This window comes from Euprymna scolopes, chromosome 28 (genome assembly GCF_053919585.1).
Source record: "Euprymna scolopes isolate OS-2025 chromosome 28, ASM5391958v1, whole genome shotgun sequence".
NCBI classification, from domain to species: domain Eukaryota; kingdom Metazoa; phylum Mollusca; class Cephalopoda; order Sepiida; family Sepiolidae; genus Euprymna; species Euprymna scolopes.
Window position 1 is genome coordinate 89938136 of NC_136509.1, and position 19662 is coordinate 89957797.

A 19662-nucleotide genomic window follows, 5' to 3' on the forward strand; every position below is an offset into this window, starting at 1 on the left:
CAAAAGAAGGAAAAAATCTTGCTCACGTGATTACGTGTCTTTTTAAAAACATTTACATAACCTTTTTATTTATATATCTGTTTAAGCTTTTTTCGTCAGTGTACTAGAAGGAATTCAGTTGATTAAACCCTTTCTACGTGTTCTTTACATTACAATAGTACAACCCTGAATCCAACGGTGCAATACTACACCGTTCAATACTGTAAAACTGAAACGAAGCTGTTCTGCTTGAAAAGGGCGCCAGATTCTTTGCTTTAAAAAACTAAAGTAATTACGTGTTTACTTTTTTAATATCCCATTTTGCTGTTTCGGATTATTTTACTAAAGTAAGTAAAGCTTCATTATTTTTCAAAACTGTTTTTATTTCTTCGTTTTTCGATATTTCGTCGATATTATTTCGTAAGAGTGTTTAGCAGAAAAGCCAACAAATGACTACCCGAAAAAATAAAGAAATAAATGTTACCATAGTCAATAAAAGTTTAGTTCATGTTTTTTTTTTTTTTTTTTTTTTTTTTTTAAATAGTTTTTAATGCTGTTTACTTGAAATAATTTCAGAGAACCGAAATTAAAACGAAATTTGAGGCGATAACTACTTAAATGAATTTTTATATAAACTACACATGCCATAATCGAATATTCCTCAAGCGCAAAATAATGGAAAACATTAATGTTTATAAATATTCCTTACGTTGACGGAACTCTCTTAAATTGTTAACACAGAATGCTCAGGTGCCCCTCCTTCAAATTGAAAACGGGGTTCTCCATTTCAAAGTTGCTGCCATTTTGATTTTTTTTTTTTAAACCGGTTCGTGAATTAAAAAAAATTAAAAAATTTATTACAAACTACTTAAAAATACAAACCAATGAACTTTTCTACCATAAAAGTAACTTTTATTGACTATGGTAACATTTATTTCTTGTATATTTATATTATTATATACATAACATTTTCTCTTTGTAAGGAAACATCATTTTGTTGGTCACTCTTGGCTACGAATGGAAACAAAGTTGATATAAAAAATATATTTTCGCAAAAATTATCTTTACTTTCATCATATTTTGCTTATGGTAAAATTTTTGAGTATCAAAACCTATCTCTTTACAACCCCTTCCTTTTCATAACCTATCATACTTTCATCAATCACAGTCCATTTTCTGTAGACTGTTTTTGAACCCAGTCAACGACAGGTACTTCTGCTAGTGTATATATGTATATATATGACTTGGATGCCATCAGATAGAATCGAAACCAACACATAAAGTGTTCCAGACTTAGTCGTTAAGTTTGAAAAGTTTGCTAAAAAATTAAGTCATGATTTTTTTTTTTTTTTTAGGCATCACCACTTATCAAGGCTAAGAGGCCACTCGAGGATAGGGTTTAAAGAGTGTAAAGTAGTCGATTGGACAATATAGTAATCGTTAGTAATGGAAATTCGGTAAATTTGTTAACTTAAGTGGAACGGCTCCTCAAGAACTTGTTTATGTTGGACTTGAAGACAACCATATTGTAGTCAGCTGGAAAGCAGGCAAACGGAAGACAGTTCCACAGGCGTGCAGTTTTAAGAAAGAAACTTTGTTCATGGAATCTATGTTTAGGTTTAGGCACAGATAAAGAGTGTGGGGAAATTATTGATAGTGTTTTCAGCTAGACGAGTGTTTTTGTGAAAGTTTGGCAAGGGGGGGGGCATAGATTGGAGCTCAAACAAGCACTTGCCATGAAAATAACAATAAAGCAGTGACAGGCTCGCAAGATCTCTAAATTTGAGACAGTGGAAACAAATTCAGACGTTTAATATATATATATATATATACACATATAATGGTCGGGTCACCGGCGACTAAAATGGTTCCCCCACCAGACTTGTTTGGTGAGGAGGGCGGCTAGTCTCCCTGAAGGATTAAAAACAAGACCTTCCAAAGGGCGAATGAACTTTTTTTCTGGGTCAACGGCCAACTAGCACCGTGTATATTTGTGTGTGTGTATATGTGTATTGGGGTAGAGAGGGCTCCCGTAAGCCGTGGTGAAGGCAACCTTTCTAGGAGAAGCAAATCTCTGATTTAAAAAACCATAAAGCGGAAGACCAGTACCCGCATTAAGCTGGTCTGCAGTTTAATTTGTTGCTGGCTATCTTGCTCTTGCTTGTTGCTGGATCTCAACATTTTGAACCGAGAGAGAGACTTAGCTGTCGTACAAAGCTAAGACTCTGTAACATCATATTTGTATAGATACTCCCTCAGACATTTGGGCTCATGGATTTTAAATGTCTGAGGGAGTGGCACTCGTCTGACAAGACGTTGCAATCATCATATATATATATACAAGATTCAAGCAAGCAAGGACCATCGGATGGTCCGTAGGGTTTTATAATTATTAAGATAGACAGAAAGCTAAGAGATTAAATAAATCCAAAAAGACAAAACAAAAAATGGATATACGGACGAATTCACACTGCAATCAACCGTTGTTCGCTTGTAACTGTACATGCATTTCAACATACGGCAGAGATTGGAATAAAGTTATTCTACAACTACAACAATCGAATCAAAATGAGAATGTTATTTATTTATTTATTTTTTTTTTTTAAAGGAGTTACCACTTATCAAAGCCTGGAGGCCACTCGAGGATAAGGGTTAATGAGTGTACAGTAGTCCATGGGAAAATGTCTAAATACGGCCATCAGCTGGAAAGCAGGAAAACAGAACAGTTTCACAAGCGTGCAGTTTTAAGAAAGTTTTTTTCATCGAATCTACATTTAAGTTTAGGCACAGATAAAGAGTGGGGGAAATTATTGATAGTGGTTTCAGCTAGAATGGTGTTTGGAAAGGGGGGGGGCATAGATTGGAGCTCAGATGAACACTTGCCATCAAAATAAAAACAAAGCAGAGACAGGCTCATAACGTCTCTTCTGTGGGAAAGAGGTTGCAGGGAATAGAAAAGGGTATCCTCCACTAGGCTACCAAGTCTATTTTGAACTCTGTCAAAGCAGGATAAGATGCTTCTAGCAACTTCTGCCCAGAAGTAGCAACAGTACTCCATCTTCGGACGTACTTGGCTATATAAGTAGAGAATTGCATCAGCAGCGAGATATCTACTGGAGCGTTAGAATGATTCCACTATTTTTTTCTTGTGATCTTGGCAATGGATTTGATGTATGTATTTCATTTCAGATCAGGAGTAAAGGTCAAATCCAGAAGCTTGTCAAAACATGCAGCCTCCCTAAGACGAAAGTCATTCATTTCAATTGATGCCAGACGGGGATCAGTGTTGATGATGTAAAGATAGAAGCTTGGTTTTAGATGTATTAAAATTAACCAGCCACCTCTTTCCCCATTGTACCACGTGATCAAGATCAGAGGAGAGAGAATCAGAGAGAACTTGGTCATTCACGGCTTTTGAAGTGTTGCCGTAGATTGTAGTGTCATCAGCATAAATGTCTACAAATGATTTTAGGATGTGATTTGGGAGATCATTGATGTAGATCAGGAAGAGAGTTAGGCTCAGGATGGACCCCTGAGGAACTCATTAATACTGTGAGCTGATTTCTGCCCATCAACCACTACTCTTATGAACCTATCAGAGAGAAATTATTTACTAATTGAGAAGACATTTCCAGTTATATCATAGCTGGATATCTTGTGGAGTAGACCTTTATGCCATGGCGTATCAAAGGCCTTTGATATGTCAAGCAATTGTCCTAGAAAGGAAGCCTCCGTTGAGAGATGCACTCACCCTATGAGATATGACTGTAGAACTAGCAGAACGGAAACCATATTGCACGTCACTAAGGAGGTTATTTTTGCTGAGGTGATTGACTACTTCTCTATTTAACACAGATTCCAGCAACTTACTCATGACGCACAGGAGACTGATTGGTTTGTACTGAGGAGATTCCGATCACCTAAAATCCTTAAATATGGGGCATACTGATAAGGTTTTCCAAGGTGTTGGGAACCAATTCTTCTTAAGACAATGCTTAAACAGCTTTGTAAGTACAGGAGCTAGTTCTGGTTGAAGCTTTTTCAGCACTATAATTGGAATGCAGTCAGGGCCAGTTTTACTGAAATCAAGGTTTTTGATTAGCTTGACAACATTGCGCACAGATGTTTGTATGTCGCATAGCGTGTTTTCAGATACAGGAGGAGGAGATACAGTTGGTTGGCAGCCTTGATCGCATGGGGTAGAATTAGTTGCAAAGTTTTGGGCAAAAGTTTGGCTTTGTCCAATGCTGACGAGATTACCTCAGGCCAGGTGTTGTTAGGATAGAGCACATGTTTTTGTTCAGGACCCTGTTTGTTATTTGCCAAAACTGGTGGGAACCAAGGTGCTGTTCAACTACTTTGGACTTAACAGACTGAGCATACAACTCTCTCGTGTTCTTTATTACTCTTTTACAGTTGTTGCTAGCAGCCCTGAAAACGGATTTAGTCTCAATACATTTGTTACATTGGAAGCAATGGAAAAAGTGATTTCTGTGTGCAATGGCAGTAGTACATTCTGGAGAGAACCATGGCTGGTTGTTAGGTTTTGCTGGAATTTTTTAAAGAGTATGAAACGGTCTATACCTAAAATTAACCATTCCGTCAGGTCTGATACTATAGAGGACAGATTCTTTTTAAATATAAAACGCAGAGGTAGATCTGATATAAATCTACAAAAGCTATCCCAGTCAGCTAAAGAGTATCGATATGCAGTATGATGGAGAGGTACATCTGAGGACTTATTACATTTTGTTTTTATCTTAACTGAGACAACTAAGTGGTCAGAAGATTCCAGTAGAGACAGAACAGAGAATGAACAAAGTTCAAGACAAGTTGTCAGAAAAAGGTCTAGGAGACTTGCATACTGACCGTCACTGTCGGGCACACGGGTGGGTTCGTGAACCATCTGAGTTAGGTAAAAATCAATAGAGAAATTGTGACAGAAACACCCCTCATCACCTCTCTAATTTGAGTCGGCTAACCATTGCACATTGTGAACATTGAAGTCTCCTCCACAGATGTGAATGTTAGCCAAAGGATGAGCAGACAGAATGTGATCAATTTTCTCAGATATGCTCTTAAAGATAGTAACTCCGCTGTCGTGGGTGCGATAGAGAGCAAATAAAAATGCAGTGGTGTGAGTAAGTGCAACCCAGAAGCACATATAGGGTAATTTAGGGTCTTCTCTCGCGATGTCCCTACCACATGGAAAGCCATCTCTAATGTAGGCATATATTTCATGCCCATAACGATCTTGGGGGTCAGATTTTGATATGTTAGAGTATCGTTTAATTATGAACTCATCTAGGGAAATAGTCGGTCTAATGCCAGTTTTGCTTTGGAATAATAGGTCTGGTTTATTCTCATGTAATTGGGTTTCAACCTCTGGAAGGTTGGAACATAGACCCCTGATATTGGAGAAGGAGACGTGGTAGTGGAAGTTGGAGTTCTGGGTTTAATCGTGTATTTTTTCTGAAGACTTTTCATGATGGAGTTTTGGGATTTGTGGAACAGGTCGACAGAGTTGGTTAGAGCAGGGCAGAGAGGGAAAGTAAAGGGGGAAAAAGAAACAAAGTAATTTTTTTTTTTTTTTTGTAACCTATGATAAGGTAAAACCGTAATAATTACCCACTAATATGGCATCAAGAAGCCCCACCAGAAGCTGCTGCATGATCCAGAATCCATTCACCAAATGGCAATACAGCAGCCACAGCACTTTGCACCTGCTGATTGGATGACCTCCTTAGTGGTTAATCCAAGGTTCGGGGCCCTGGCTATCAGCGGATAATGTCAACTCAGTAACATAGCTACAAGGATAGACATAGAAACAGAAAATTTCTGACATCTCGACGATTGCTCACACAAAAATCCTGCTGATCTTGAATACAGCTTTTTCTTCTCCTTTGTCAGAAAAATCACTTGTTCTAAATGAGGACTGAGCGACAAATTAGGAGGAGCGAGAGTTACGGGAGTTTCCAATAATGCATCTACAATGCATTGTCTACTCTCCATAATGTGTGTGTGTGTGTGTATGTATGTATATATATATATATATATATATATATATATATATATATTATTATTTTTAAAATGTAATTATCCACTGACATGTGTTTTGTCATCTACAACTCATCAGATGGCTGAATCCGAATCAGGGGAGTCGTAGACGATGAAATGCGTATCAGTGGATAATTATATTTTAGAAATAATACATATGCCACTCCCCATTTGGGGGTACCAAATTTGGTCAAAGAGAAAATTATTCCCAATTTGCATTTAGGTAAAAATGCACTTTGGTATAAATAATTGAATACGTTCAGAAAGTATCACAAAAACAAATGATACTAGTGCAGAGAGTGATCCGGACGTAAATAATAACGTTATTCAAAAAGCTATTCTTAACATGGGGAGGGGAGGGTGTTTTGTACCTATTCTATACTTCAACCTTACAATTGAATAAAAAAAAAAACATATCATAAAACTTTAATTAAACTTGGAAATGTGATTTAAAAAACAGTGTGGATCACTCTCTGCACTAGCACCAAACAAATAAATATAATTGATATATATAAGAGCAAATAGTTAATAAAACTTGGTTAAAAAACACTTTGAAATGAGTTAAAAACATATTTAATTTTAAAAGGAAACACTAAATAAGTGGATAGTCCTTAATCCGCGGAGTTTTGAAGAAATATTTTCCTTCTCATCAGAGGGTAGGAATTAGCAAAATGCGGGATCGGATTTTGCTTGCAAAAGTATTTGATGAAACTGATCATTTGATATTTGATTATTTTATATATATAATATATATATATATATATATATATATATATATAATGTGTATTATGGAAATTACTCCAGACAAAGCATGATGCAAGGAGCTAAAATGAAAATAATACTTTAAGGTCAAAAACTAATCAACAATAATTATCAAATGGATAGATTCTGACTTAGAAAACAGCAGTTCTGCACTCTTTGTCAGAAACATCGCTCATGGAATGTGAGGATTAAGGGATAATATAAAGGAAACGAGAGTTACAAAACTGCCGAAAGTAAATTCCAGACTCACTTTCTACTCACCTTGAGCTGTTCAAATAGATGAATTTATCTAGCTTCCACTTTGAGGGTCCTGGATATGACTTTAAACTAAATCCAGTGGTGAGGCCCTAACTTGCGGGCTTTGGGGAGTGTGGAGCCACCCTTTAATTACCATTGCTCCCAGGTCCACTCTGACCCAGAGTGCTAGTACCTGTTAGGGTCCCAACTCTGGGTTAAATAGAAACTGACTTGAAAACAACAAAAATATTCTATTAAAAAAAAAATTTCTTCAAAATCACTGGATTCGGCATTAAATAACCTGAAAAGGGTTGATATGCCGTAAAACAAAAACAACCAACCAACCAATCCACTTTGAGAGAAATATGAAAAATTTTGGTGCTTCTATATTATAATAACGAAAAAAATATTGAATTTCAAGCAAAACAAATGGTACCTACATAATTGTCATGTCCCAAATCGTAACATATCCAAAAATTATGAAAAATGATAAAGTAGAAAAATAATTATTAATGCAAAAATAAATTTGTGAAAGAAAGCGAAATCACTGTTATGCTTACTAAAAAAAAAAAAAAGATAAGCTGACAGGGGAGATAATTAAGTTCTGTTGCTTACGTCACGTAATAAACATAATTTAAAATGTCGGAAAACTTTCTTCAGCTGATATGCATCTGTTTTATAACCGGGCGAGAGCTTGATATGAGTATCTAAAACGGTCCCCTATTATCAGGTTTGAAACTGACGGTACTGATGACTTGTTTCATCTAAACTTTCTGTAAATAAAAAATATGAATAATACGCTCTTATTCTCTAAATTTTTTTCTTATAATAACGCACTCTGCTGGAATCCTTTTTTCAAAATATATATATGTATAGGATTTATTTCTTTCACATTTAATATGGCTGTCACAGTGGGCGAATTGTTAAGGATATTGGATAGCAGTTATTTTTATCCAGGGTTTAAATCATTTGACTATAGGCACAGTTAGAGATAAGCCACACTGATGATGGTTAATGACCATGAAACATGTCTGTGAATAATAAACATTTATTTATGAAAAAATAATTATCATAACAGCTCCATTCAACTCGAGCACTTTAAATGAAATATGAACAGTTTCTTAAGGGATTTTATCTTCGGGCCCCCTAAATCAACAGAGATTAGACCATTCCTAAAGGACCTGGTCCCTGTTGATTGCAGCCCTAATTTTTTTTTTTTTTCAATTAAAGGAGCAAGGACCAAGGTTTCATTTAAAAAAAACAAAACAAAAAAAAAAGGGTTTTTTTTTTTTTTTTTTTTTTTTTAAAGGTTTTAAACTTCGGACTTTACAGGTAAATTTCTAAAACAAACAGTTCTTTGTTTTAAATTTGAATATATTATTTATTGACCTTTTCTCTTCAATTTGTGATATATAAGACTTTGGTACATAAATTAATCATTTACTTTTTAATAGACATTTCAAAATGGGAGGCGTGAATTATTCGACCCCCTGTCTTTCCAAACTTATAACTCCTCGAAAAATGTAATTCAAGCCCTAATTTTTTTTTCAATTAAAGGAGCAAGGACCAAGGTTCCATTAAAAAAAAGAAAAAACAAATAACGTGGTTTAAAAAAAAAAAGGTTTTAAACTTCAAACTTTACAGGTAAAATTCTAAAAAACACTACTTGTTTTTTGTTTTAAATTTGAATTAAATAATTAATTTACTCACCGAAAAGTAAATAATTAATTTACTCACAAATTGAAGAGAAAAGGTCAATAAATAATATATTTATTGACCTTTTCTCTTCAATTTGTGAGTAAATTAATTATTTACTTTTTAATAGAAACTTGAAAATGGGGGGAGGGGGGGCGTGAATTAAAAAAAAAAACGTTTGTCTAAAATATTATATTCAGTTTATTGGAAAGAACATAAAATTTCACATTGACCCTGAAAATATCGTAAAAATAGAATCAATAGAAAAATTTTGATAAATGTTTGAAGTTTAAAAATTGAAAAATATTGAGTTCGGAAAATTCATTACTGTTTTAAAAAAAAAAAAAAAAAATTTCTATTACTTTTAAAACAACTTTAATAGTTTATTTTGGAAGTATAATCCATAAAGAAAATAAATAACCCACTTTTAACGGAGAAATTACGAGATTTTTATATTTTATTCGCAGTTTCGTGTTAGGGGTGTTAAAAATTCCTACAAAAATTCTGATACACCTAGTGTAATGCTGGTTCTGTGCAATTCTAGGAGGTTAACCATCCCAGGTTTTGCCTTCTTCTCTTTGAGAAAGAGTTTATTGTTAATCGCCTGAAGCGCCCTTACTAGAGAATGCCGACAAGGCTGACCAGGCATTTTTTCAAGTCAGAGTTCCCCTCCTCTAGAGCACTGACTTCTTGATCCCACTTTCCAACCCTGATGTCACAGTTCTTGCAGTGGGAGAGAACTAAATACCGTTAAAGAATATTGTAAAAGTTCTCTCCCTTGGCGAATAGAATCCATTCTGAAAAATTACTGTATACAGTAGAACCCCGGAATACGGTGAACTAGGATACGTTTTTTTTTTTTTTTTTTTTTTTTTTTTTTTTTTTTTTCAGGTTACGATGAGGAATACAATATTTTTCCATCCCCTGGTTACGGTATTTGCCCCGCCTTACAGTGTTATTTATAATGTTATTTGATTATATACATGTGTAATTTTTAATGACATATCCCGGGGTTCTACTATATAGCATTTATTTCACTCACTTTTGATATGGCTGTCTGATGGACAAAAATTGATAGTAGATTGATATTAACAAGTAGCAACCCCAGTCCAAGGTTCAAATCGTCTGTCAGTACAATTATAGCAGGCAGCCCAGCATTGCCTGGTCGTAAAATATGCTTAAATATGATATTTTAATTTATGCAGATTTTGTATTTATTATTATAATCAGTTCTTTATTGATTATTATATTGTACCTAATATATATTAGTGATTTCAGAAATTAAAAAAAAAATGACTTGGGTGCAATCAGCTGAAATCGAAACCAAAACATACAGTGCTCCAGCATAATTTACCATCTGAACTAAGTCTGTATGCTTATCAAAACCTTAAAAATTAACATAGTTAAACATATAAATGTATATTTGTGCATGTGTCGAGGATACTTACACCTGCCAAATTCCAATTCTTCAACTTTGATCTCTTAGCAGCTACTTCTACCAGGTAAATACCAAAGCAAATATGCTTTACAGGTCCAAATTCCTTATATATCAAGTTTCAAGTCTGTTGACCAAAAATTGACAGTAGTTTGGTTAAGATCACTTTTTAGAGATCATTCAACACACACACTAGACATGGTCACTTATATTAGCATTAAAATCATTTTTATTTTTATTTTTTTTTTCAGGTTGGCACAGAATATAGAAATGGAACAAGCGGAAACTATAAAACCTTGCAGCCAATCTGAAGATGGTCCGAGTCCAAAACGACAAAAATTAAATAACTCTGAAAACCAGGTATGTCATTTCTTATTTTCTTTTTTTTATTAATTGTTTTTTTTTTTGTTTTTTTTTTAAATTCTTGCTGCAGTCTCTTTTATTAGATTTGTTAAAATGTTATATACATTTAATGTATTAAAGATAAGCTATAAAGTCTCGAAAAAATGCAAGAAATGGAAAGTTGTTGGTTTTGAGAAGGGTCGATAAAAACAAGTGATTTTCTGTGAGTGTAAGTACATGTATACATTTTTTTTTTTTTTTTTTAGACACTGTATGTATATATATATATATATATATATATATGTGTATGTATGTCATAACTCACTTCCACATACTAAAAAGTGAAGAACCCCCCCATGTATACCATGTTACGAAACTTATATGGTGAAACACCTTTTACTTGACTGCTATGACCTCACAAAAATTCGTCAACACTATTACAAGGCTACAAAATTAAAAGAACTCTTTGTAAAAAGAAAATCCTGAAACTCTTCTAAATTTCTTAAAAAGAGCAAATCTTTACCATAAAATATAAATACCATCAAATAACAAACTATACCAAAACATTGCCTGAATATACCCAGCAAAAATCGATTCTGAAAATATCTAAAAATTTAGATCTTATATACAGCATTAAATGACCCAAAGAAGGTTAATATGCCGGTTAAGCAAACAAATATATATATATATATGTAGGTGTGTATGTATTTAATATATAGAAAATTGCTTGTTTTTGTCTTCCCTTTTCAAGACTGACAGCTTTCCATTTTTTTGCATTGCAATAACCTAATATTTCCATGAATACATATCACACACAATGAGTCAAACAAACTACATCTCATCTATTATAATAAAGTTGTGTTTCAAAGGAAATCTACATTCAAGAAGTAACCTCATTTGTATATTACATTAAAGAAAATCTATTTTAATTAGTTCTGTTATTAATGGTTATTAGTAATAAGAATAGTTTTAATTGTTCTGTTTAGAGGTGTTATTTATAATTAATTTATATTTAATTTTATTTATTTTTTTATTATCAGGCAACATCAGTTGCATTTAAATACAGAAGTAAGCTTTATTTAAGCTATGAGAGTTATTTCTTGTTTGATTTTCATAGATGAATATGGATGTGTTAGGATATCCAGTGCATCTTAGTGAGTGACTAAACTATCCGCCCACCAATATTTCAACCTGGCTCTGATGGATATTCAGCTAATTATTGTATATTTTAAATTTTATTCCCAGAATTCTCTGACTGCTTCTGAAACTCCTCCTACAGTTGTAGCACAGATAACTGCCACAGAAAATGGCACTTCCAAAAGGGTGCCAGATATAATTTATGAAAAACCTTTAGGCGAGACAGATGTGGGAATTTCAGAGTACATTAGCAAACACAAGGGCTTTCATGCAATCCTGAAACAGAGGTAAATGTTTGCTTGTTTTTTTTTGTTTTTTTTTAAATGTTTTTGTTTTATTTGGCTTGTTCTCATCTTGAGTGTGATTATGTTATGACTCATGGCATAGTGGATAAAGTACTTGGTAAAATCCAGTTGTAAGTTATACTCTTCTTAAGGCTGAAAGTTCAATTCTCTGTGTGAGTGTCACTTAGGACTTCTACCCAGTCATGACTGACGGAATGAGAACATTCTATCCCCGTGAATTAAATAAAGAGTTTTGTTAAAAATTCCGTGCAAATTCCAAAATGCAACAAGATACACCTGAAGAAAGGCAGAAGTTACGTTGATCGAAATGTTGTGCGAATAATTTAAATGATACAAATTGATTAATTTATTTATTGTGGACTATTATCTTCATCTTTTTTAGTTGTTGTTTCCCGTTTCAGCCAATTATCCCTCTGGCCTTCACCAGGTGGTAAACGCGACAGGATAGGAACTCCGAATCTCATTCCAATTAAATAATATAAACACAAATTGAGTTTTATTATCACAGCATTTTGGTCAATGTAACCGCCATCCTTCTTCAAATGTATCATGTTGAACTCTGAAATCTTTCTGTTAAACTCAGGAATCTGTGCAGAATTTCAAATGGAATCCTTTATTTAATCCACGGGGGTAGCATGCTCTTGTTCCATCAACCATAACTAAGTAGAAGTCTTAAGTAATTTGCAATTGTATTCTTGATATTGCCCACACTCCAGATTCCAGAAGAATTGAATTTATTCCATCCATGGAGCTTAGATTGAGCTCATTACACGATTTTGTAGTGTAATTTCAAATTTTTTGCTAACAGCAGATGTGCTAAGTTATATCTCATAGGATTAGCGAATCTCTCGACGGAGGCTTCCTTTCTAGGGTAATTGCCCTTGACATATCAAAGGCCTTTGATATGTTATAGCATAAAAGTCTACTCCACAAAGTCTTCTGCTACTGTATAACTAAAAATGTCTTTTCAATTATTAAATCATTTCTCTCTGATAGGTTCATAAGAGTAGTGGTTGATGGGCAGAAATTAAAAGCTCGCAGTATTAATGCTAGAGTACCTGAAGGGTCCGTCCTGGGCCGAACTCTCTTCCTGATTTACATCAATGATCTCCCAAATCACATCTTAAGATCATTCGTAGACATTTATGCTGATGACACTACAATCTATGGCAACACTTAAAAAGCTGTAAATGACCAAGTTCTCTCGGATTCTCTCTCTTTTGATCTTGAGCAATGGAGAAAGAGGTGGCTGCTTAATTTTAATACATCTAAAATCAAGCCTCTATCTTTATATAATCAATGCTCTGATCCCCATCTGGCATCAATTGAAATGAATGGGTCTCATCAAAACATGGAACCTCTTCAAGACAATCTTCTGGGTCTGACCTTTACTCCTGATCTGAAATAGTACACATGCATCAAATCCGTTGCCAAGGCTGCTGGAAAAATAGTGGGATCATTTTACTGCTCCAGTAGATATCTCCCTGCTGATGCAATTCTCTACCTTTATATGAGCAAAGTATGTCCAAGGATAAAGTACTGTTGTCACATCTGGGCAGGAGCTGCTAGAAAGATTTTATCCTGCCTTGACAGATTTCAAAATAGATTTTGTAGCATAGTGGGGGATGCAATTTCTTTCCCCGAGAAGAAATGTTACGAGCCTGTCTCTGCTTTATCATTATTTTCATGGCAAGTGCTCATTTGAGCTCCAATTTATGGTTTCCCCTGGCCCGACTTTAACAAAAAACATTCGTCTAATTAAAACCACTATCAATAATTTCCCCCACTCTTTATCTGTGCCTTAACCTAAATGTAGATTCCATGAACAAAGCTTCTTTCTTAGAACTGCACGCCTGTGGAACTCTCTTCTGATTGCCTGCTTTCCAGCTGATTACAATATGGTTGTCTTCAAGTCCAACGTAAACAAGTTCTTGATGAACCGCCCCCCCCTAAGTAATCCAATTTACAAAATTCCCACTACTTATGTTTACTACGCTATAATCACATTGACTAATGTATACCCATTAACCCTTATCCTCGAGTGGCCTTCGAGCCTTGATAAGTGGTGATTCCTGTATTTCTGTGTAAAAAAAAACAAAAAAAAAAGTTTTTAAATTTTTTTCTGTTGAATTTTTTATTATATTTAAATGTTTTACTTCAGTATTTTCATTGTTACGCTTCAATAATCAGCGACGCTCAGCAGAAGCTGGTGGGTGATGTCATGTTCTGAAAAAAGTCAAGCGGCTATTTAGTTAAGTCTGGTTCAAATTCTACACAAATACCATGTTTTTTAATAATATTTGTTGAATGTTTCTTTTTGTTTATCCGCTATTATCATTAACATTGTTATTACTCTTATTACTCTATTGTTTATTGGTCCCCAGACAAAAGGAGGGTAGACCTGTAAATTCACCCTTGTCCGTTCGTCCGTCCGCACTTTTCTCAATAACTGCACCTTGAAATTTTTTTAAATTTTGTACAAACGTAAACCTGATATAAGTAAAAAAAAATTACAGAACGGATTTTCCGGGGAAAACTCCGGTTGCTCCTCTAAGGGTGCCTTTCAGGTTAAAATGGCTAAAATTGACACTTTTGTCCTTATAAAAAAAAATTGATGCCTTGGATTTTTATAAAACTTTCTGAAAAGTTGTAACTAACTGATTTCTATATAATTTTGTTTGTCTATACTTCGCGATAACTCTTTCTTTTAAGGCTAATAAAAACACTCTATTTTTGGGACTATTTTACCATATTTGTCCAAAATTTTCTGTGTATCTCTATTTAGCAGTTTTGCATAGTGCTGAACTCAAATTTAAATATGTTAAGGCTTTGGGAACTTTTGGAGTTAAATGGGGGAGGGGGCAAATGATGAACTTAGTCATTTCTTTTTTTTTTTGCATGGTGCAGAACTCAAATTTCCATATGTTAAGGCCTAAAACTGCACCATTTGTCCATTTTCACCATGATTTGACATCCCCTGGGACTTTTTTGGGATAAATGAAGTTGGGGTGGGGGGGTGCTGAACTTAGTCATTTTTTTTTTTTTTTTATGCCTTGTTCACTGTGCACTCACGGTGAACCATGCATGTTTCACATGTTGTTATTGATCTTCTTTGTATTAATATTGCCAACATTATATAGTATTGGTTTTCATTAATTCTAGCTTAGGCTAGGTGTTTTCAAATTGGGGTCGATGGACTGCAGAGGATCCAAAAAGATATGATAGGGAATTCTAACCAATTTGAAAAAAATACGGATCCAGACTTGCTTCAGAAAGTGACATATGTGTATGATTATCAGCAATATCGTCAAGAATCGATAGTTTGTGCAGAGTCAAGCAAGCACACCATTCTCACGAAGTGTGTATTTTTAAAAAATCCTGTTTAATTTATTTTAAAAAAAAAACATTTGTAAAGTACTATTGCTGTTTTCATTTACACAAAAAATTAATTTTTTGAATAAAATAAAATTTAATTTTTTTGCATTTTGCATCAATATAGAGTATTAATTTATTTGAATACATTAACTTAAACTGAAGTTCTATTCTACCTAATGTATAGTACTAATTTCAAAGGATTTAAAAAAAAAAAAAAAATGACTTGGGTGACATTAGTGTTCCCTACCGTATTAGCTATCGACAGATAAATAAGAAAAATTTTAAATTAAATCACTTCAAGGTTTCAAGTAAACTTAAAACCAGTTTTATTTCACTAACATAAAATTAGGTATAAATTTCATATTCATTTATAAGGAGTCCCTAGAGAAAAAACTGAGCTATAAAGGCATCTACAAGTCAAACAGTTTGAAAATCTCTGCGTTAGTTAATGAAATTTAATGACTTAATCTGATTTCCTAAGCAATGCCAAGCCACAGGTTGGCTAGTTAATGTGTTGAATGTTTCATTTGTTTTTTTGTTTTTCCAGGTATTCTGATTTTGTTGTGAATGAAATTGATCTAAATGGGGATGTTGTACAGTTAACAGATATTTCTCCACCCAAACAAGAGGAACGAGTAAGTAAATTCAGTACTTGTCTAGAATTCACCCTAATATTAAAAAACAAAAATAAAGAAAAATACATATCTGATGACAAAATGAAAATATCATATTCTAAAAATCGAGTAAATTGCTCAAGTAATTGTATTTTTAAACTAGGGAGGAGGCGCCCAGTATTGCCTGGTCGTAAAATATGCTTAAATATATTTTACTTCATGCAAATTCTGTGCTTATTATTACAGAGCTAATTCTCTATTGAATATTATATTGTACCTAATATATAGTACTGAGGTTAAGATTTAAAAGAAAATATGATTTGAGTACCATCAGCTGGAATCGTAACCAAGACATCTAGTGCTCCAGCCAGTGTAGTTATCAAGAGATAGGTAAGAGAGAATTAATATTAGACTAATCTGGGTGCCCAATGTTGCCTGGGTGTTTGGAGGTGTGTGTTGAGCATAAGAAAAAAGAAATTATTACAGAGCCAATTCTCTATTGAATATTATATTCTACCTAATATATAGTACTAATTTCAAGGTCCTGGATATGACCTTGAACTATATCCGATGGTGAGGCCCCAGCTTGCGGGCTTTGGGGAGTGTGGAGCCACCCCTTAATTGCCATTGCTCCCAGGTCCACTCTGAGAGAGTGGTAGTACCTGTTAGGGTCCCAACTATGGATTAAATAGAAACCGACTTGAAAAAAACAAAAAATACAAATATACTCTATTAAAAAATTGTTCTTCAAAATCACTGGATTCGGCATTAAATAACCTAAAAAGGGTTGATATGCCGTAAAACAACCAACCAACTAATTTCAAAAGATATAAAAAAAATGACTATCAATAGATAGACAAAAAAAGAATTAAAATTAAACCACTTCGAATTATGAATGAATTTGTGCATGTGCAAAGGTAATAGAAATGTTAGCAAGTTGAAATGAAAATAAATAAATTCCAAATAAACTTCATAGCCTAGTAGGGGATGCCCTTTTCTCTTCCCTACAACCTCTTTCTCACAGAAGAGACGTTGCAAGCCTGTCTCTGCTTTATTGTTATTTTCATGGCAAGTGCTTGTCTGAGCCCCAATCTATAGTCCCCCACCCCTTTACAAACTTTTATGAGAAACACTCGTCTAACTGAAAACACTATCAATAATTTCCCCCACTCTTTATCTGTGCCTAAACCTAAATGTAGATTCTATGAACAAAGCTTCCTTCTTAGAACTGCACGCCTGTGGAACTCTCTTAGGTTTGCCTGCTTTCCAACTGACTACGATATGGCCATTTTCAAGTTCAACGTAAACAAGTTCTTGAGGAGCCATCCCTTTAAGTAATTCAATTTACCAAATTCACACGACTAACAATTACTATGATATTGTCCCATTGAGTACGTTACACTCTTTAACCCTTATCCTCGAGTGTCCTCTGAGCCTTGATAAGTGGTGACTACTATGTAATATATACATATATATATATATATATATAACTTCTAGTGAGATTTTCAGTTTCCCGAATTTATTAATTAATTAAATTGTTAGGTGAAAGTGCAGAATAGTTTGAAAAAAAAAATAAAAAAATAAAAAAAAAAGCTCCCCTCTCTCCATGTTAAGAACGGATTTCTAAATGTTATTATTTCAGTACAGTCTATAAACTTCTAAAGATTAATTAGAAAATTTTTAATATGAAAATATGGGGGGGGGATTTAATTATTCTGTATTTTCATTTAGCTTTTTAATAAGTTAATAAATTTTTGTACAAAAGTTGTCAAACCAAATAAGGCATATTAAGGAGTTACACATTTATATGAGTGCCAACCCAGGTGGGAAGTTGTGCAGCAAGATGGTATTTATTTGCTCCCCCACTGAGCAAATTAGGCACAAGGCCGTTTTTAATGTGAGGTAAAAACCAGCTCCCCTAAAAGGGGTCACTCTGGTTACCAAAAATAATAATTGTCCCAGTATAGAGGGTTTCCCCTCCATTGACTGGTACAAATTATCTTAAGTGCAGTATCTTCTGGAACAGATGCTACACTTGGCTGGGGGCCGGGGCTGGTGACCGGCCAAAATTGGAAGTTGTGCAGCAAGATGCTTGTTCACATTGTATTTAAATTTCTGGATGTTAGTAGGATCGGGGGAGGGGGAGCAGGAAGAGAAAAGCAAGCTGTCCAAGGAAATAAACTCTTGGAGTAGAAAATCTTTGCCATCTATGGATCTCTATAATGAAGGAGTGGAATTTTGCTTCAAGTTGGGTGTGGACACCATTTTCCATTTAGTATTTGCTGTTCCCAAGTCTCCAAGTTATCTGATCCTTAACCCTGCCAGACAGCCTATTCTTGAATGCAATACAATTAAATACAGTATAACCCTCATTCAAAACTCGCTAACATGACCGTGCATTGAATGGATATCATAATACTTAGTTTGGGGAAATTTCAGTTAGATTGGCCCAGTAATTTCTGACGAAATTTCAGTTAGATTGACCCAGTAATTTCTGACGAAATTTCAGTTAGATTGACCCAGTAATTTCTGACGAAATTTCAGTTAGATTGACCCAGTAATTTCTGACGAAATTTCAGTTAGATTGACCCAGTACTTTCTGACGAAATTTCAGTTAGATTGACCCAGTAATTTCTGAGGAAATTTAAGTTAGATTGGCCCAGTAATTTCTGGGGAAATTTCAGCTAGATTGGCCCAGTAATTTCTGGGGAAATTTCAGCTAGATTGGCCCAGTAATTTCTGGGGAAATTTCAGCTAGATTGGCCCAGTAATTTCTGGGGAAATTTCAGCTAGATTGACCCAGTAATTTCTGGGGAAATTTCAGCTAGATTGGCCCAGTAATTTCTGGGGAAATTTCAGCTAGATTGGCCCAGTAATTTCTGGGGAAATTTCAGCTAGATTGGCCCAGTAATTTCTGGGGAAATTTCAGCTAGATTGGCCCAGTAATTTCTGGGGAAATTTCAGCTAGATTGGCCCAGTAATTTCTGGGGAAATTTCAGCTAGATTGGCCCAGTAATTTCTGGGGAAATTTCAGCTAGATTGGCCCAGTAATTTCTGGGGAAATTTCAGCTAGATTGGCCCAGTAATTTCTGGGGAAATTTCAGCTAGATTGGCCCAGTAATTTCTGGGGAAATTTCAGCTAGATTGGCCCAGTAATTTCTGGGGAAATTTCAGCTCGATTGGCCCAGTAATTTCTGGGGAAATTTCAGCTCGATTGGCCCAGTAATTTCTGGGGAAATTTCAGCTAGATTGGCCCAGTAATTTCTGGGGAAATTTCAGCTAGATTGGCCCAGTAATTTCTGGGGAAATTTCAGCTAGATTGGCCCAGTAATTTCTGGGGAAATTTCAGCTAGATTGGCCCAGTAATTTCTGAGAAAACTTTTAAAGTAAATGTGGTATTGTGGTAACTAATCTCTATTAATCAGCCCAGAAGTTTCCAAGAAAAAGTGGAATGGACAAATAGACAAAAAAAAAAATAGATACTCATGTTATTAAGTATGTCTGAATATTACAGTTTTATTACCTTCTTTTATCATATTTTTTTAATTCCCATGAAATTCAACGGATTTAAAAATTGTGATTGTTTTCTCTCTCCTGAACAGGTTCTCCAAGATGTTTCTGATCGCCTTTCAAGTGAAGATATTAAAAAATTGCAAGTTTTAACAGAGATGAAGAATAAGTCTCCGCCAGTTTATATTGAGGTGAGTTTTCAGTTAAAACTAAC

The 19662-nt window shown here is 34.5% G+C and overlaps 1 protein-coding gene across 1 annotated transcript in view; it reads left to right on the forward strand.

Moving 5' to 3' along the window:
* Nucleotides 1–303: 303 nt before the first annotated feature.
* Nucleotides 304–19662, forward strand: part of LOC145249715 (pseudouridylate synthase 7 homolog) — a 61365-nt gene continuing 42006 nt past the window's right edge. The window contains exons 1-5 of the mRNA XM_080111593.1: nt 304–326; nt 10417–10525; nt 11753–11931; nt 15872–15959; nt 19541–19639. Of these exons, the coding sequence (XP_079967719.1) occupies nt 10436–10525; nt 11753–11931; nt 15872–15959; nt 19541–19639 (456 nt within the window). The 5' untranslated portion in view covers nt 304–326; nt 10417–10435. The remainder of the gene's footprint in view (nt 327–10416; nt 10526–11752; nt 11932–15871; nt 15960–19540; nt 19640–19662) is intronic.